At 28.7% G+C, this 22372-nt stretch overlaps 2 protein-coding genes across 2 annotated transcripts; both read right to left on the bottom strand.

The window, feature by feature from the left end:
* Positions 1-2372: 2372 nt before the first annotated feature.
* On the bottom strand, positions 2373-2879 carry LOC122592047 (ethylene-responsive transcription factor ERF018-like). The gene has a single exon (XM_043764259.1). It carries the CDS (start codon positions 2877-2879, stop codon positions 2373-2375), a length of 507 nt encoding a protein of 168 aa, XP_043620194.1.
* Positions 2880-9007: 6128 nt separating this feature from the next.
* On the bottom strand, positions 9008-9624 carry LOC122592046 (ethylene-responsive transcription factor ERF017-like). The gene has a single exon (XM_043764258.1). The coding sequence runs from the start codon at positions 9622-9624 to the stop codon at positions 9064-9066; it is 561 nt and encodes a 186-aa protein (XP_043620193.1). The 3' UTR covers positions 9008-9063.
* Between the last annotated feature and the right edge of the window lie 12748 nt (positions 9625-22372).

Here is a 22372-nt window from a genome sequence, read left to right as displayed (position 1 = left end):
TCAAAAACAATTAAACCATACCTTTCAAGAATAAAAAATTAAGAGTAATCATGATTCACAGAAACTACATCATTTAAAATTTGTTCAATACTTGCATCACCACAAACTTGTTCGGTACATTTCTCAGAATATAGGAGTAATCACGATTTATTTTTTCGAGTTGTTATTATCATCCGTCCATTATTTATTACGTATTAAAGTATTGTTAAAGAAAATGAAGAAAAAAAATAGTAATAGGGATAATTTATAGTGCGAAGAACGGGCTGATTTTGATAAGTATAAAAATATGTGATAAATCTTTTTTATGGAGGAGGAGTATATGAGAAGATGAGAGATAAAAAGATAAAAATAGAAGAAGAGAACATGTAGTAGGAGAAGGAAATAAGGGCAATGATAATCATTCCTCCCAATTTACCCTATAATATCTCATTATTCAATTTTGGTATTCATTAACCACAGTATTTTAAAACAAGCATCATCAATCATTATATTATCCATTATCCACTACAAACACCCCCTTAAAAAATATATTTGTATTAGTTAATAAGTTACCACATGCCAATCATATTGTCTAACCAATTAAAAATACTGTTTAATCCTATAATAGCAATTTAACAGAATATTTATCTCAAATAAAATGTATAGGGTACCACAAAAATTATAAATCTCTATTTATTATTATTTTTAAAATTGATATATGACATAGAGAAAACCAATAAACTCATCATATTTAACTTTACTTATGATTTACTCTTTCAATTTCTAAATAAGCACTCTTTGCTTGATTTCAATTAATTTATAAAAGTAACTATTAAATCTTTATAGATATATATACATACATATGCATCAATTAATTTTTAAAAATTTTAAATAATTTATGAGACATACATTTTCCACAAAATGATAATTACAACTTTATGCAATGTGTGTTTAATAATGAAAAAAGTCTTAGAGATTATTTATCTGAAAACGAAAATATAAGTCCACCTAACATTGTTGTGCATATAATACCTTCGATATAATTTCTGTAAGAAGTTACTATGTATATAAAATTAATTGATTATTATTATTGTTCATACAACCAATAAATTAAAACAGGATTGAGATGTTATTTAAACGACACATGGTGTAATCTTTAATTGACATATATCTTTTTAATTTATTTAAATTGGGTTTTTTTTCCTTATTAGATTTAGAATTAAACTCTAACTTTTAGCTTATAGATACAAAACACATTATAAGATTGATATTTTTTTTATTAAATAATTGTTTCTTTTTCTTTCTCAATTCTTTAACTCATATAAAATACTCGTAATAAGTTATTAACATGAAGAATTTAAAATTTTGAGTTTACAATCCGAAACCACAAAGTTATTTAAGATAAATTCTGATTTTAATGTGATTTTAAAAATTTAAGATAAATCAAAAACTATAACTAAATTACTATTTATTATAATTTAGCTTCGAATATCAATTTAATTTAATCACAATTTATTTTATACTCATCAATCATGTATATATGTATAATTGTATATATGTAGCATATTTGATTTTTTTTTATGATACAATTTATATATATGGGTATTAAAAATAGTAATAATATATAATATAATTAATCAACTTCATAAAACGTACGTTATCATACATAATTTAACAGATTGTGTTAAGTATGCATGGTTTGCATTGAACACTATCTTACCAAGCTGTTATGTGTGTTAAATAATGAAAAGTACATGAAACTCATGATCATATATATATATATATATATATATATATATATATATATATATATATATATATATATATATTAAATAACTTATCATTATAAATAGTTAGAAACTTAAGTTATTATCTGAAAAATAAAAAGATTATAAACCATTACAGATCGATAAATAAATTTGTAACCTTTGTAATTATATTTACGTAGAGATTTTCCCAAATAATACATGACCATTATTTTAATTATACATTAATAATTTAGATTATCACTAATCAACTAATTAAAATTCTTATTAAGGTTAGCTTTATATTATCTTCTAATTATTTTCATTTTTAATTAAGTTGAAAAAACTAATTACGTGTTGATGCGAACACGAAACATAATCTAGTCTAGTAAATAAATACGAGTAAATAGAAGAAGAAATAAATTACTGTACGTAGATTATTAATCTCTAAACAGCTTAAAATGCATGCCTAACATTAATTAACCATATGTATATATTCTACACATATATTATTAGTTTATTACGAGTAAAAAACAATATCGAAACGAACTTAATTAAATTCATTATACTAGCTAGCTGATAAATTTAATATCTTTCCATATCTATCTAACGTGTACATTTCATTTCACCCCACCACCTCTTCATCAATTAATACGCCCACAAACGTTGGGTCTCATAAACCACATCGCCGCCTCCACCGTCACCACCACCATCACCTGCCGCACAAAACCCATTCGTAGTATTATCATCGTAGTCTCTGCTAAAGTACCCAACCATCTCATCATTATTTCTACTCGTACTGTTATTAGCAGAAGTCGAATCCGACGACATCCCACGTGCGTGTCTAGAAGCCGCCACTTGTATCTGCGAAGGTGACAGCTCAGCATTTTGCGGAATATCCGGAGGATGCGTAGGAAAATTTATCAAAGCCGACGGTCCACGAAGACAGAACAAGGCGGCATCATAAGCCCTGGCAGCTTCTTCCGCCGTGTCGTATGAACCTAACCATATCCGATCCCGGCTATTCGGTTGCCGGACCTCCGCCACCCACTTTCCCCATTTTCTCATCCGTACACCTTTGTATCGCCCCCCTTCTTTTTTCCTTTCTGTTTTCCCACCGCTATTTGGTGTCGTTGTAGTAGTAGGCCTCACCATAATATATTATATTATTTATTATTCTATCTAGCTAGTCACATCAATCGACTTTATGTTTTATTTGTGTGTATATATATATATATTATGTTGTTAAAAAAAGAACGTTGTGACGTGGACCATGATTGATAGTGGCACGTACAAGTTAAGTGAGTGTTACGTGTGCATGTGGACACGTGTATTGGAAGTGGGTTGCTTTAGGTGGCTACTTTAGTACACGTGGACCTTAATGGTAGTCACATGTGGAGAGGTGAAAATAATAATAAAGATTATATATATATGAAGGTCGTCGACGTTGAATAATAAGACGGCCGGGGTCAACCTAAATGGATTGAAAAGGCTGAATTGCTTATTAACCTTGTATGTATGTATACACATGTTTAATAATCAGCCGAAATTTTTCACTAGTCACATCATATCGATCCGTATCATATATCTGAAGTTTCTCTCCGGCCTAATAACTGGGACCGTGCTTTTTACGTGTCACGGTTTATTCTTACGACTAGTTATGCGTGGTGTTGTAATTAACTAGCTTAGAACTTAATTAGAGACTAGCTGCTATCTGTTTTTGAAAAGCTAAATTATTGTAAAATTTAGTAAGTAATTAAGCTCGTATTTATCATTATAATTCAGTGGTTGAGCATCAGCTTTGACATGCTAGAAGTCACAAGTTTAAAACTTTGGAAAGACATTTTCAAAATTTTTTACAAATAATATTCTCCAATGAAGCAGGTTTGAGTCTTTTTAGGGGTAGGTTTTATCCTAATTAAATGTGACATTTTCTGGCGGTTTAGGTGGACGTTTCTTCTCCTACTAGGTATTGAGTTGGGCGTTTCAAAAAATTTATTAACATTGTAATAGGGTGTATGCATGTACATTATAGTAGCCATAATAATCGAAAGTGTCTAAAAATCATTGATAGTGTTCAAATAATTTGATTGAAGATTAATTTGAAGTTTTCCCTCCAAAATCCTCTTTTTTAGCAACTAAAATAAAGCTAGATACAAAAGGGTAAGGATTCCCTCAAGTTGAGCCCCCAACTTGAGTTAAGTTGGGGAGATCTTGACCATTGAATGAAAATCAATGGCCAAGATTCAAAAATCATCTTTGAATCTTGGTCATTGATTTTCATTCAAGGGCCAAGATCGCCCTAACATGAGGGCCAACTTGAGAAAATCCCTTCCCGATACAAAAAAGGATGAAAAGGAATTAATTCCAATCGAGGTTTCAAAGTTAAAACAAATCCATGAACACAAATATCGATAATCAAGCGAGAAAGTAAACCTTTTCAAGATTCACCATACTAGTAAAATTCGCGATTCGCAAAACAAGTAAACTAGCTTCGATTTGAAATTTACTTGACTTGTTCAAGTTTAATTCACGGAACGAAGTCAAGTTCGAAATATAGTATCAAGTTATCAACTAACTACGGGATATAATTAACAAACATATACGGAGTAATATTTAATTAATTGCGATCGAGTACGTACCATTTAATCTCAAGATTTGTACACCTTTTTGTTCTTTGGTCTCTCATCGTATATGGATGGCCCCATTTTATTGTGGAACCTCATTTTCAAGATAATATCTCCCCATAAACAGTCCCATTAATTATGGTGCCTTGGCTTCTTCTTGATATTCAACCATGGTCCAAGATTTGCATCACTTTTTCGTAAGCTAATTGAGAAAATAATCAGTGGTCTATTCAGTATGTACTGACCATCTAGAATATAATAGGTTAGAGCATCCATAACCCAAGACATGTATGAGTGTCACATCCACTAAATACAGAGATGATACAACTCTAAAAGGATAAGGACCTGAGAATATAATGAACTATGTACAAATGTTTATATTGTGTATAATAATGAACTACTTGGAATTTATTGTGTGTAATGAACTTTCAAATCCAGATTATTGGATGTATCCAACCAATTAGATACTTACAAGTGGCAGCTTATATAGTTGCCACGTATACCCGGATACATCCAATTACCAGGATTTGAAAATTCATTACATACAATAAACATTCAAATAGTTCATTACGCAATATAAACATTCGTGCATAATTCATTACATTCACATGTACTTATCCCACTCTAAAACTATTTGTAAACCTTAGATGGAAAAAATTGGTAACCAATTAACAATAAATCTTATAAAGATATTTGCACTAGTTACAACTTGCTCTTCTCACAAACAGCTAAATCTAACATGCCACATCAGTTTTTTGCTTATTCTTTTCGTCAATACTACTTTTTATTTACAACGATAATATATTCATCCTTTTTAAAAACAACTATATAATTTCAATATCACCTATTTTCAACAAACCATTTAACCATTTATATCTCTCTCCTCATCCTTCTTTAGTTCTCCATATTTTTCTCACAAACAACTAAGGATGTATATTTTTCATGGCACCACTCACCACCTACATCGATCAATACCCTCTTCACAAACTACATTCACATCACCCCATCTTTTCCACAAACATCCATGATATGGATAGCCTAAGAGTCTCAAATTTTATTTTATTATTTTAAATATAGGACTAGTTATTCTCAAAATAAATTTATACATGTTAACTCATTTATATTACCTTATAACTCCTGACTATGACGCCTTTAAAAATTGGATGGATCAATAACTAAGATCCATCAGACACATGAATCTATATTACCTTATAATTGAGATGAATAATGTATGTCTAAAATTCAATTTTTTAAAGAAGTTTTCTCAATATGGTAAAAAGCAATTGATTTAATATATTGTTTTTAATTGAGTTTTATTTTATCTAAAACATTTTAATACACAATCATATACTGCAATTTGGATCATGAGAACAAAACTTCTTTGTTATTGGGTGTTAGCCCAGTGGTAAGGGGGTTTTCTACAATGTGATTTTCTCATGGGGTTCCCAAGTTTAAATTTTACTACATGTAAATGTGGTGAGGGGACCTTAGCAATGTTATACCCATTTAACACATGGGGAGCAATTAAACCTTTTAGGAAATCGCCAGGAGTCGAACCGGCGTGGGCGCATCTGTGTGGAGATGTTAGTCATTTATCCGTTGTTGCCTTTCAAAAATAAATAAAAACTTCTTATCTTTTGACTATTCGGAATTATAACTCGTGACCCTTGAACATCGAGATTTGTACGAATCTAGATGTGCGGAATTCATCTAGATCCGTTCTTGGGGCTTTTAACAAAATCACACATATATAGGATAAGAACCGGAGATATAAATGAAGAATTCCTTTGTTATTTCAGTCATATGATTACAATTCGTATTGATTACATCAAAACAGTAACGAATTACAACCTATCAAGATGACTTTAATAACGTTGTAGCCATAAATGTCAAACATAACGAGAGGAAAGTATATGTCTTTAACTGGACGATGTCGTCCATTTATGGACTACTCAAATTTCATAATTTTATAGAATACGTAATGTAATGTAATATGTATTGTAATTCAAATTCAAACTACTACTGTATTATCGTGTAGATAAGTTAAAATAACTGTAAGTTACTCCCTCCATTCAACCAAAAGTGTTAGGTATTGAATTTTTAAGTCTAATTTTTTAACTTTAACTTTAAATTAATATTTTTGTTTCAAATAATACTTGATGAAAGTTATATGAATTGATTGTGTTTTAAAATTGTTTTCGATGATATAAATTCTATCAAATTTTATATAACATAAAAAGTATTTTTAAATTCAAAATTTTGAAAATAAAAACTTTGAATATTCAAAATAAACCAAATTTTAATGAAACGAGTCAAGTAAATAATATGATATCGTGTTGTGTTTCATTAAATGCGGCACGATCACGGGATAAAAGTAAGAGTTTTCTTAATGACAAATATAAAGGGTATTAGTAGTTTGTATATAAAATTTGTACAGGAAAATAATAGCATAGTACCCACTAGTGCTCAAATAAATGAGAAAATTAATTTAAGTTACAAAAAATTAAATTGATAATTAAATAAGGGAAATGTATAAGGAAAAAAAGTTTGACTAAATGAAAAAAATATATATATAATTAACAAATCATTAAAGGTGTTATAAGTATATCAAGTGAAGATGTTTAAATATGCTTTTTAACGTGTTATAAATATAAAATAGTAATTTCTTAACCGTTAACCTAAACATTTATTATAAAGATACTTCATAATCCGGCGACGACAGGTGGTGTCAGCGATGACCAGTGGTGGTGGTAGTAGTTACCGGCCGCGAGAAGTGTAAGTAATTGATGTAAAGTTAATTAATATAAAAACAAGAATAGTGTATTTATTTAGGAATTAATAGATAAATATTGTAAATTATTTTACTAACTACTTTTCATGTTATTTAGCCGAAGACTTTCCAACGACTTTCCATGTTACACAACCACAATCTACCGTAATCTTAGTCGGTTGTTGATGAAGCCATGGTTTTCAATTTTAACTGTTTTTTTTTTTTAATATAAATATTGAAATTTATATTTAAATTTGAATTGGACATAACCCAACAATAAAAAGAAAACAAACAAAATTAAAATTAGAGATGAAATACTTTTTTTAATTAACTTATAATAAACTAATTACAATTCCTTCTTTTTCCTTCCAAGAATTTCGACCATATAATCAATCACCTCATAAACTCAACAAATACAATTTAAAAAAGGCTTTTGTTTCCATGCTTTATTTTGTGTGCGATAAAACCTTACTTTCTCTATGTTTTTCTTTTTGGATTATCGTTTTGCGGAGCAATACAATAACAAAAATTTTTTTTTTTTTGAAAAGTAACTTTCTATAATAACAACTCACTTTTAAGAAATGTTTAAACGAAATTGGAGATTGGGATTCACACACCATTAATATCCATCTAACCGAATTTTGTAGTTTAATTCCTTCGAGTATTGTCTATTACTAGCAGTTTTCACTCTCTCCAATAATCTCCATATAACACCATTAGTTTTGATGTCTTCCATCACAAAGTACACCTTTTTATTTGTATTAACTTTTGATAAACTAACATTTCCTTTCATACTTAAAAATTAGAGACTGATTTTCTTGTTTTATATAGGCTGATACTTTCTACGACTAAGCTGTAGTAAATGACTTATCAACAACGACTGTTTTTTCGGTCTTTGAAGGCCTCTTTTTTTGTGGTATATTCAGAATATCTAAGCTTATAAATATAAAATATCATTAATATTTACAATGTCTATACTTATAAATATAATTAAAAATCTTTTTCACAATATATTAGGGTGTACGTCTCAAAAAAGTATATAAAATGATGAAATGAGGAAAATTGATGTAACGTTAATATAACGTTTTGAGTCATTTTGCGCATTAAGGTCATTCGTGATAGTTTTACTTTTATTAATATAAAGATACATACAAATATACAATTAATATTGTGTTACTTGGTACACTTCATGGTAACAAGAAATTACAAGCACCACAAATAAATATTGTGTTACTTGGTACACTTCATGGTAACAAGAAATTAAATTACAAGCTGGTATTACCTTCATTCATATGGATATATAGGAAATTAAACTAACTTTACTGGCCGGCATTGTGCATAGTACATAATCACAAGACAACTGATTTAAAGTGTACGTATATTATAATGGGCTCACCTCCACAAAAACAAGGAGGAAAAACCTACAAATTAATTATAATAAAAACGTGATGAAAGCTATAACTCAAGCTAGATTGACCCCATGTGCAAAAATTAGGCTGTCCAGCTCCTTGGCCATGTATATACATACGCCAGCAAACTACTACGGCAAATATGAACTTTGCAGACCCTTTTTTTTTCCGGTAATTAAGCGTACATATATATATAGTATTAATCATATATCTATATATGTATATACGTCTACGTCTCTGCTATATATACGGTTTATTGAGATCGAACTTTCGTGTTTAAGTCAACATGACTAGTTATTGTGTAGTGTAAAACTGGAATATATAATAATATAAAAAAAGGTCTACTCCTAATTAAAACAAAAGGGGTAAACTCATGTTTAATACGACACATAACTAGTACGTACGTATGTTGTTATAACACGTGAGGATCCCACTCCATTTTATTTTTATTTATTTATTTATTTGTTTCGAATAATTAATGCATACTTTACCATTATTAATTATTCGCCCATTTGCTAGCTAGCTAGGATTCATCAAAAGTTCCAAAGGAAGGATGGACCTTGCGAGATATCTCCATTGCTTGAATTATCCTCTTCGTAATCTACAAATCGTGGGGAAGCTATTGAAGATGGATGCATGAAATAATCATCGAACCCTGGATATATGCCATAATCCGACACATTGTTGTTGTCGTTGCTATAGTCATGTGACATGTATGAGGATGTGTATGTTTCCATGGGGAGGGTTGTATTAGAAACTGAGCTTGACGGTGTGCCCGAGGAGTCAATATTATTTGAATAAAAATGTGGAGAGTTGGCATGTTGGGCTGCAACCGCCTGTATCTCGGAGGGGGAAAATGTTCTCCCTCCAGGAATATTGGGTGGTTGGTCTGGGAAATTGAATTTTGCGGAAGAACCACGGAGACAAAAGGCTGCAGCATCAAAAGCTCTTGCTGCCTTTTCGGGTGAATCATACGAGCCTAGCCATATCCTCTCACGGCTGTTTGGAAGCCGGATCTCGCATACCCATTTGCCCCATTTCCTCTTTCTAACACCTTTGTATTTTGGTTCATGTAGTTCTGAAGATTCTTCCATTAGTGAGATTTTTTTCTAGTTTGATGATATATACTAGCTAGCTACTTAATATATATATATTGGATGAGCCTAGCTATATATATGTGTGTCAGGGGACTGCGCGCAAAAGAAGACGAATTAGTGGACTACTGAAAAAGACTTGGATGGTCAACCGGGCGCGTTAATATAGTGGAATTTAATTTTTGTTGAAACCTCATCACGAATTAATTAAGTACACGAATTCAATTCTCTATTCTAGTTATATTTTTCTTTCTAGACGCGAACCGTTATAGGGTTAACAAATTTCATGCATGGAGAAGAAGTTGGTCCTTAAAAGGGCCGGATGACATACAAATTAATTACATGTCCCTTGTTAAATAGTACTTTATGGCTCGATCATATATCTAATCCTATCTTTACCTTTATTAATTGATCAATTGGAATTAAAAGATTCTATTCCATAGAACTGTCATTTGCTTGCATCATCTAATTAAAATCTAATACCTGGTTTACTTGATCAATGTAAGTCTAACTAATATGGTACCCGCACAATGCGGCGACGCTAGCGGGGACGGTGATCTAGTGGTGTCGGTGATGGTATTATTGGTGGCAGTGGCGGTATCAATTGGTGTATGATTGTAGGTTTATGTAGGTGATAGTGAAAATATTTTAGAAGATAAGGGTTGAAGTATAAATTAATTGATTAAGAGCATAAAATGCCAAGGGGAATTTCAGTAATTCAAAGACAAAATTTTCTAAAAATAAAATTAAGTCTTTTGATTTATTAGTGAGTAAAGATTTAAATATTGAATGGATTCCTTAATTGTTTTAGAGAAACATATAACAATTTAGAAAAATGTTATACGTAGCCTTTATGGACACATTTAAACGTATATAAAAAAATTGTATCTTTTAGGTTTAAAAGCTCTATTCTTAAATTTAATAATAAGTGTACAACTATTTAAAGCAAATTAACAACCTTATGAGTGCGTTTAACAAAACCCAAAAGTTTACCCCAATTAAACATACAACTCTCCTAATTATTCTTTTATTTCCTTTATTTTATAATGGCCTCTTAAGAAATTTACTAACTAGTGTCTCTAGTGCATTAGTTAAGAAACATTTAATGAAGTCATTATTTCTTTATTAATCAAAAACTATATCTAATGTATATTAATAAATGTTTTTTGCTGGTTGGTTTCATTATCATAAAGCTAATCCAAAACTGGTTTGGTCTCAAGATGTAGAATCCATGTTGAATCACCTAACAATTTCAATTTTTAAATGAATAATTAATACATATTTTTATATTTTAAAAAAGTTAGACTTTATTAAATGCTTTTTAACTAGTGCACCAGAACACTAATTAGCAAATTATATTTTATATTAATTAAAATATCATTAATGTGTAACAATTTTAGATATATAAAGTTTTAGCCGATTGAAGACAACCTTTACATAATTAATTATAAGTTCATCTTTTATATACGTACTTTTTTTGTAAGTAAAATATTCAATGTGACATAAAATTTTATACACTGGCGGCCATGAGAATTTTAACACCTTGGCCGAGCAAAGAAAATTATGCCCTAACTTTAACCGAATTTAAATATATAAGTAAATTTTATTATAAACGATAACTAACATTATAACAAAAAAAATTATATATGTATAATAAGATCATAATTTTAGAATTACATATCATGGTAGTTACTTATTTACCCGATGATTCGTGAAACTCTCCTAATATTTTTCATAGTAAATTGGTTAATTAGCTTTTCACAATTTATGTTCTCTAAGATTTCGTTCTCGATAGCACATCTTTTAACATATTATACATTTTATATATAAATATATATATATATATATAAATAAAAAAATTATGCCTATTCAAAATTATGCCCCTAGGCCTCCCCCGATTTTATACTACAAACATTATACTAACCATTCTATTTAATATTTATTCAAATATAATTTTATCCAACACTATTATTAGCTTATACTACAATAGTACAACCACTATATCAACCATTCCTTTTGTAATTATAGTGTATTGATATTTTTATCCAATTAAAAGTTATATTTTATTGATGATTATATCTTTTTTAAAAATTAATCATCCACGACACTAACTAATTATGTAAACCTTACAAATAACTTGTGACTTTGAGAGAATTATCTTTCTTGAGTAAAATAAATTTGTAGAGTCGAATTTACGCGGTGGGAAAGAGAGTGAGAGAATTAAAAGCGCACGTGTGTTAATTGGGCATTGTCATGTGGTCATTTTCGAGATTGATAAAGGAAAGGACACACATGGTGTTTAATACTACTAGCAATAGCAAAGATTCTCCTTATCTCCTTCTCTCTTCGTATTTCCATTTTCAGTCCCTTGGATTTAATAAGTCACATAACTAACCTTCATCTTAATTCTTTGTGTATGTTTTATGTAACGAGGTAGAAAAAGCTTGAAATGAATTTTTCTAAAGTATTTTATACTTTTGTTGTTGAAAGAAAATTCTTTTTTAGATTAGTTTAGGTTTCCCTTTGTTTTTTTGTTTTTTTTTCTTTAGTATTGGTCCACCTCATATCCCGTATCACTATTTGAATTTCAAAGTTAGCCACATTGCACCTCGTTTGGGTTTATTCCTTTCGGATTTCTTTGGTTTTTTCACCTTTTTGTTCTTGACTAATAGATTGGAAAGTATTACTCAACATATTGTTTTTTCTTTGTTTTTTATATTCGAAACTAAATGAAATAAATGTCTGCTCAATATTGCAAACTTTTTGGCTCAATTATGGTATTATCCTTAAACATATATCAATTTCATATGTCAAAGTTTTTAACATACATAGATACCAACACAACAGTTGATAACAAAATGTAATAGCAATAATTTAAATTACGTAACGTTCATGCGAAAACTCATGAATACAAGTTGAAAACTTTTGAATGCAATTATGATATTACCATTAAATAAATATTTATTTCATATGACAAAGTTTTTTAGCATACATATGTATCGACACAATATCAAATAACAAAATATAATTGCAATGATTAAAATCACACAATGCGCAAAAAGAAACTAATGTGGTATTACTATAGAATAAATATATATTTATTTGATATAATAAACTTTAAAAAAAAACCATATTCTGGACAATGGTTGTAAGTTAGGCTATTGTAAATTCAAAACAACACTGATGTAACGAAGTTGTATCAATACGATAATTACAAATAAGAATGCGTACGCTTATAAAAATTAGTAACTTTTACTTAAAAGCGAAAAAAAAAAAGTCTAAGTAAAAAGCGCGCTTAACATAATACATCATAGCAGAGGAGGTTTTATTTTGTTTTAAGATCCCAGGACTTATTTTAGATTTGAAAAATTAATAGAATACATATACAGTATTATTTATTGAAGACTTAATGTTACGAAAAATATAGCAACTACAATAAACTAAAAAAAAAAACTCAACAAACTTGAAATACCAGAGTATGATTAAATGAAAGATTTTAAGATACATAAGTATGCTTTCTAACAACTAAATGAACCGTTAAAGTTAAAAACATATTTCATTTTACCGGAGGTTTCTCGTTGGAATATGAACAAGAAATACAATGTTTTTATTAACTCTTTTTTTTTAATTAGATTTTTTTTTTCTTTTAATCCCTAAAGAACTTAAACTATAAAAAAATTTTCTAAAATCCAGCAGCGGATAAATGGTTAACACCCCACACGGGTGCGTCCACATTGTTTCAACTCTTGGCAATGACTAAAGAGTTTCCTCCCCACTACTATAATTACGCTTTATGTTTCTTAATAAATAACTGACCTGATACTATACGACTATTATAACCTTTCATTTTGTACCCTACATGGCTACATTAAGTTAACGATCAATCTGGTGCGCAATTCCAAATTCACCACTGATTGTAGCTATTCAACCAATATTCTAAACTAGAAAAAAAACAAACAAAAACACCGTAACTTTATTTATGAAGAAAACATATCCTATGAGATGTAATATAGGTATACATGGTTTTAATCATTTGAAAACTAAAATTTTCGTGAAAACTAAAAAACTGACCAAAACATATTGTGATCTGAATTAACACAATGTGTTTTTAATATGTTTTTCGAAAACACATTGTGTTAAGTTCATATCACAGTGTGTTTTAAACAGTTTTCTGATTTATAACGCTATAAAAAACACAATGTGATTTAAAACTTAATACAACGTATTTTAGATTACACAAGAAAAACACATTGTGTTTTATAAAAACACAATTAAAACACATTGTATTAAATTCGAATTACAGTGTGTTTTAACCAGTTTTCTAGTTTTCACAGAAAATGTAGTTTTCAAATGAACATTTCACTAGGTATACTACCTAGATAAAAATAATAGACATAAGTCTATTTTACTACAAATTATAAATGAATATATAATTGTGTTCGTGTATATTTATTCATGTTTCATGAATGAATATAATTTAAATAACATATGACTTGATACCGTTACGATGCCAATTCAACCTTATATTATCAAACTTTTAAATTAAAAAACATTATTACTAGTTCAAAATGGATAGTCAAAATGTCATAAGCTAAAATAAATAACAACATAGGCGGAAACATGACTATTGATCGTTCACAAACAAATTATCAGCTATTTACAAACATAAATAAACTAAATAGCATTGTGAGCATGTCCGTTCCTTTAACAATTTGTTCATAAATAATTCGTTGAATGATCATTTGTATAAGGCCTAATAGTGCTTTTGTTGAATGTTCACTTTAAACAATATTAATTTATTTCGTCCCATTAAACTTTTTTCACTTTTATATATTAAAAGTCAAACTTTATGATCTTTGACAATTAATTCTACGAGTATTATTTGTGTTATATAATCACTACAGGAAAAATGTCAATTAGTGACTATTTTGCTTAGTGACAATTAAAATTGGGGAGTGACATTCACACAACCAAGTTTTGGCCACCTACAACAAAAGTACAAAATTTATTACGCAATGTACAACTGGATCCTGCAGTAATTATTGTAGATGGTTAAAGTGTGTTGTAGAAATATCATTTCCCATTAAAATTTGGACACTAATAATCTTATTTAGTTAATTACCATTAAGAAAAAGTGGTCATTAAATTTAGTCACTAAACAAAATTAGTGGCAAAAAAAAATTTTTTGGTCTTTAAACAAAATTAGTGACGGACCTTTAGTAACGAAAAGTGACCACTACAATTTTGGTCACTGATTTATCATAATGACCAAATTTTTGTCACTAAAAATCAAAATTTGGTAATTATTGTCGATAGTTACCAAATTTTCGTCACTAACAATCAAAATTTTGAGTGGTTACTTTTCGTCACTAAAGGTCCACCACTAATTTTGTTTAGAGATCAAAAATATTATTTTTTAAACGGTGCATCTTAATTTAAATCAAATAAAATATACAGTGTTTACTATTTCTATCACATCAAATCTTAATTGAGAGTATGCATGATAATATGTCAGCTTTAAAAAATTCATTAATTAACTCTCACAAAGAACCTTAAGAAGAAACTACATCATATTACAATATATATATATATATATATACATATAATTTCTAAAAAACTCCTATTGATACAATCGGTATGTACCATAATCCTAACAATTGTATTGCTACTTATCTTTGTAGTGTTCAAATAGATTTACACTAATTGTAATAATCACTAGTTCACTACAAATAATGTGAGATGAATTTGACATATCTAAATTTGAGTTTGTTAAATATATGTCTAAAATAGTTGTATATTTTTTTATAAAAATTAAAAGTAGATTTTAATATGAAAAATACAATACCTTTATACTCGTTAGCTATAACCTTTAGTTCTGTATTTAATAATTTCCTATAAATTTTACTGGGTTTATGTTCAAAAGCCATAGAGATGGCCCCTTTAAATGTATAAGATATTTAATTTATGTCTCCTACCTAAGACCATTATTAAAGGTGGATGAAGTTAACAGGTATAAAAAGAAAGTGAAATCGTGAAGGAGGTAAAAGGTTAAGGAGTGTAGGTGAAAACATCAAAGAGATGAGAGTTAGAGAAAAATGAATGTATTCAACTATAGTAGTGATGTCCATTTGCTTTATATTGTTCTGTTTATTTTGATTGTATATTGTGAAGTATCATAGGGTATAATAAGTTATTAAACTTGAAGGCAAATGGTTAAGGAGAATAAAATAAAATAATGGTGATAAAAAAAATGAAACCGACATGACATTGAAAAATATAAGTAACAAGGTGAACAATTTAAAATGATCTAATTGACAACTTTCACTTTTTCAAGTAATCACAAGATGTAGAATTGTGGGGGGCGGATTGTTAATTTTTAAATTAAAAGACGACTATGACACAATGTTCTAAAGATCAAGGGTCCGATCTCACAAGTTTACAATGTATTGTCCTCGAACAAGCACATGACGATATAAAAAATGGAGGTGCTCGGAGAAAATAAAACCAAAAAAAAAATGAAAAACTATACAAAAGTAGTATATGCATATAATAACAAAATATTTAATTTGAAACTTATACCATAATTTTTTTATTTTAAACTACTCATCAAAGTAAATCACTACTCTAGATTTGGAACTTGTTTATGTATTTTAAACTAAATTAAAGTAATTACAATACATACGTAGTTGGAAGCTCAAATTGAATATTCAAGATAAAAATAATTGAGTAAGAGAGGAATTCGTGTTTTAAGAAAACCGTTGACACTAGAAATGAAAGTGCATTGTCTACAAGTGACTAATGTGAGATGAAAAACACATGATTTATTAGAAATATAATATAATATAGAAATCTTAAAATTAAGGATCTTTTTAAAAGTGCTTTAATATAAAAAGATATAACTATATATTGCTTTTATACGCCGAAAAGATTCAAAATTATATATATATATATATATTGTTGGTAGAGCACAGAGAAAAAAATAATCTCTATTTTTAATCTAGGCCATTCAAAATAAATACAAGGTACAATCCTAACCATTGAAATTCAAAGTCAAATTATAAACATCATATATATGATAACGTTTCAATTATATTAAATATATACTTTTCAGCCATTAAAACTTCTAATTTAGAATTTTTGTTTTTTAAATATCCTAGCATGGTAACTTTTCAATCATTAAAGCTGCCGATTTAAAATTTTTGTAACTAATTGGGCTATTGAAAATTTGCATGTTAAATAACTAAAGCTTGGGAATTCGGGATAGTTGATATTTTCATGGGAAGATGGGTACAAAAATAAATTCATGTGAAATAATGTCATTTTGCAAATGGATACAGACAGATTTATCAAGTTTGCTACGATAGAGAATCTATATGTTTTACATTTAGATTCTTACCATTTTATTTATTTTATTGGTAATATACGAATGTCCGCGTGATGCGGAAGTAATGGTGGTAGCAACGAAGGTGTGACGATATCGGCGGCGATATGCGGCGGTAACGGTGGTGGTGGCAGCGTGGTGGTGAATGTATATTAATTGTTGTAAGAGGGGTTAATATGGTTCTTTAAGGGTTGTAAGATTTTATGTTGTAATTTATTTCATTAAGGGTATTATAGGTAAATAGGTGAAGATGTTTAATGTAGTGAATTAAGAAGAGAGGTAATATGGTCATTTCAAAATCTTATTTACTTAAAGGGGTGAGGATAGTTTGCTTTACAGTGGCGACGACGTCGACGAGTGATGGGAGCGATGGTGGTGATAGTAGTAATGGTGTGATGGTAGATATAAAAGTAATGGATGTTAAAGAATGCATGTAGTTATTATATATATATATATATATATTATTGTTGGTAGAGCATAAAGAAAAAATAATCTTTATTTTTAAACTAAAATACAAGGTATAATCCTAGCCATTGAAATTCAAAGTTACTATAATTAGTAAATTACCATAAACATGGTTGTTTTATATATGGCATGGTTTTATTTATAGCAATACAATTGAGAAAAAAAAAAGACACAAAAGGTAGTTTGAGGTGAAATGGCGATGATGGTTGGCGGATTAATTTTAAGTAAAATGGGTTGTGGGTTGTCGGATGGGCCAACCTATTAAGTTTTTTTTTTTATATAATTTAAAATAATTTTGGGTTGGTGGGTTGAACTATTAACCTAAAAGGTCACTCGAGGCGCCCAAAAAAATCAAATTAGTACCGGGTCGAGATTTCATAACCCTAACCCAGTTTTTCCGTGTCAATTATTGAAACAATTTCACGTAAATTGAAGTATTGAAAGCCACATATATCAAATCGATTTTATATATATTATACTAAAAGATGTACAAGATTCATTATCTTAACACTGTCCGACTTTATAAAAAAACTTCATTTTGATATATACTATAACATGTACCGTATAAGTTTACTTGGTAATCCGGTCACCGACCGGATATGTTAATCTAGTTACTACTAGTCAATGAATATTGTTCATTGAACAATAACCTAGTTGCTTACACATGTAAAAAAGATAGAACATAGATAGGTTGTCTCTATGTTTAAACAAATGTATATAAAAGTATATAGATGCTATGGACAAAGACAATAATGAAATAAAAATGCTACATATAACGGAGAAAGATAGGATTTTTTATTTTTTTTTTCTATGAATGTTTTTCATAGCCTCCGATAACTAAGAATGGATAATCTTGTACATTCATTCACTTCGTTGAAGATGTACATACGCCTACAAGAAAACTAATCATATTTGAACATAAGTACTATTAGGTATAATTTGATGTGTTTATATATATAAATTTGTTCATATATATCGATCATTCATATATGAACCTAAATTATTATTATTTAAAAATTCTTATAATTTAAATGGTTCTCACATGAACTATTTTTCTACATACCGTGTTTCTCGCATGAACCATTTTCCTACACACTGTGTATATGTTTGTATAATGTTTTTAAAGTAAGATTCGAAAGTTATGAAATTGTGTGTATCACAATGAGATTTATGAAAGTACTAGATTTTAGACCCGTGTCTGACACTGTATACGGGGTTTATGATATTATCAATATTAGATTTTCATACATTTAATCCATAAAAACTTATAACTTTGAAGATATACGGTTCTAAGTGTTATACTTTGCAAGTTGTTGTACAATAACCACATGTTCGTCACTGTCATTATTAGCCGATACATATTGATAATTGTTTGTCGTAGTCATTCCACAAGACACATGCTATAATAATTTCTCTATTATATAACTTTTTGAAACCAATTGTACTCGATCATAATGTGATATTATTATGAAAGATTATTAAGAATTAAAATATAAAAATACTTGTGATCTTGTACTTGACATTCAAGTATATGTGTTTGATCATGATACGACCCATAACATGAATATGTTTATTTTCAATCACTGTCCTATGATAATTAGATAACAATTTTAGTTGTTTTCATATTGTTTGATAACAATTAGGACTTTTGATTTGAGTAATAATTGTAACTTTAAAAAATTAAATATAAATACTTTTTGTAACGTTATAAAACATTTAAGAAAAAATTCTCAAATAAATACAAATTAAGTATTTAGGGTTAAAAAGTGTAACTTATTGATAGAAAACAAAAAAAGTGTAAATTAATGAGACTTTTTCTACAAATTAATATAAATACCAATATAATAATATATTTGGATAATGATCATTAGGATTTTTAATTTATAGTTAATCTAAATGATGACATAAGCGAGGGTCAATTTGATAAAATTGAGCGATTTGATTGGTTAATAAGTCATTAGTTCAACTGTCTTATAGTATATACTAAGATAAGATAATAGTACAAGTACAATTACGCTTAAAATCTTAATATAATTATTAAACTTTATTTAATCTTAGATTAATTAATCTTACATTTATATGATAAAACATACTATTAGATATATATTAGTTATTATTTAATTCGAGATATATTAGTTATTGTTTTATTGCATAAATATCAATTATTATTCTATTAGACAATATATTAGTTATTATTATTTATTATATTTATTATTGGGTAAAAAGTGTAAATTTGTGATGGAAAAGAAAAAAGTGTAAATTAAAGTCAAAATTGAAAAAAAGTCAACATTAAGAAATCAAGAGAGATGATTGGTCGATAAGTTATTAGAACAATTGTGTTTTAGTATAATAAAAGAATATTAGTTAAATATGGACTTTATTATATCTGCATATTGTCGAGGAATACGGTTTTTTACCCGACCATGTTTTGGACCCAAATTTATGTCAAATATTCGAATCCAGATTCTAAGAAAGACAACTAAATATATAGCAATAACAATAAAAGAATAATAAGATGTATAAAAATAAAAACAATAAATATATTAATGTTCTAAATGTTACATGAAAGTAAAACGTAACGACGATAAAAGTTATTATATATTAAAAACATTATATATATACATATATATATATAAATGTTTAAAAGTAAAACCGTTACTGTGTGAAAGTTGTATGATTATAAACTGAGAACCCACAAGTTTACTGTCAAGAAATTGAAATCGAAAATTTTGATGTGAGATAAAAGTTAAAAGACAGAAACTTTAAAGGTTAAAATGAAAATTAGTAAATTAAATTTATTATGTGCTATTAAAATTTGTACATGTAAAGAACATTCATAGGTTTTAGTACATATATATAATATAATTTATTGTTTATGTTTCGTAATTAAAATTAAAATTCATATATTAAAGCAAAGTAAACGGCTGACTCCCAAACCCCATTCAAAATTTTTTAATGTATTTAAACCGAAAGAGAATGGTTTCTTACTTTGAATTTGGCCAAAATAATGAAGCCTTCTTTTTGTTGGCTAAAGCGATCACAGTTGAATTTAGTTATCATAAAACAATGTTCCTTAGCAAAATCTGCGAGTACATTTTTGTAACCGAATAGTACAAGTTTAGTTACATAAAAAGATATTAGAGTACGTATGAGGGGGTGTATCCTAGTCGAACCGAGTCAATACTAACTTAAATAGGATATTAGAGTACGTATAAAGGGGGTGTATTTCAGTCGAACCGAGTCGATATGGTTTTAAATTTGAGTTCAACTTGATCAGTACTAAATCGGAGATCGAAAGCGACTAGCTAGTGTTCAACGAGCCTACAATTTTAAGCTTGAGCTCGAGAAACTAAGACATTTTTTAAGTCGACTCAGTGTGTCAAGTAAATTACAAGCTTCATTTCTCAAGATCGGTGTATCAACGAGGTATACCGAGAAAGTAAAGGTAGATGGCATACTTGATAGGGTTTAGTATACGTTAACTATAGACGAACGTCTATAGTGTGAAAAAACTAAAATTGTATTCATTGTATATAATGAACTGTTAAATAGTGTGTAGTGTATATATTCGACCAATAAAAAACTTACAAGTGACAGTTTATATGGTTGCTGCCACATATACACGAATACATACAATACACACTATTCAAAAGTTCATTGCATAAAATGATCATAACTTTTGTTTTTTTCACACTATAAACATTCGTCTATAGTTATTTACATACACAGATACTATACGCTATTTTATATTTGGGAACTTCGTCTGCTTTTCTATATATATCTCTTGAACACTTTAAAATAGGGTATATTTAATCTTTTCATAACCTTGTTTTTTTGTTTTTTTTTTTGCTTTCATCATCGACTACACGCAGCATGTGTCGACTACTATAGATGCAATGAGAATTATGAAAGTGTTAAATATAGACTATAAAGCAAATTAAGTAAACGGCTTGGACTCAAAATTCCCCTTTTCCCTACATTTTAAAATGATTTTAAGCCCAAAGATAATGGTTTCTTACTTTAAATTTTGCCATTTTAGCGGTAAGAAGATGAATTTTATTTTATTATTTTTTTTTAACAGCAGTGGTAACTGGACTTAGCACCATTGCCTCTTCATCGTCTCGTAGAGATCGATCATGTCACAAGTACAGTCAATCCGAGGGCATAACTGAAGGTGGAAGTCCTACTACCATTCTGGTGGAAACCAGCTAAATGTTAGAGAAAACCTCCATGCGCCACCTCAATGGCAAGGACTTCCTAATATGCATTTTAAAGATTTCAAACTCGTGATCAACATTTAACTGAAAGACATAAGAGGAATTAAATGTCCAGTTGGGCTAAATCCCAAACATAATAAAAGCTTTTTTTTTGTTTGTTAAAGTGTTCACAGTATTTAATTATCATAAAATAATGTTGCTTTAGTAAGATCTGTGAGTTTTAGTAACCGTATGAATAAATTTTAAATGTTAAGCTCGAATCGACTTGACTAGATGATCAATATTAGCTTAATTTAAACTAAGAAGTTGCCTTATACATCCGTTCTTCACTTGTCCTCGATTCATCCTCCATCCAAGGACGAGGGAACACCACGTACGAGGTTCGACTTGTCCTTAGATTAGTCCTCCATCACTCGTTCCCCCATGGACGAGTTGCTTAAGTTTTTTTTTTTTTGAATTTTGTGAGTGTATAATTAAATAAAAGGTGTATTGGAGATACGCAGTCAATAACGAGCAAAACCGGATATATTATTCAATCTCTGAAGGCGTGTGATCACTATCAGATTGAAACAATTTGGTGGTTCACCCCAAATTACTCAATCGGATACAATCAGATATTCGATAACGTTCTGTATGTATATGTTTGAGAGAATGTGTGTAAAAACTGGAGAGAATTCAATACGAA

This window comes from Erigeron canadensis, chromosome 3 (assembly GCF_010389155.1).
Source record: "Erigeron canadensis isolate Cc75 chromosome 3, C_canadensis_v1, whole genome shotgun sequence".
NCBI classification, from domain to species: domain Eukaryota; kingdom Viridiplantae; phylum Streptophyta; class Magnoliopsida; order Asterales; family Asteraceae; genus Erigeron; species Erigeron canadensis.
Note: the sequence above shows the minus strand (reverse complement) of the source record. Positions and strands in the feature narration are given on the sequence as shown.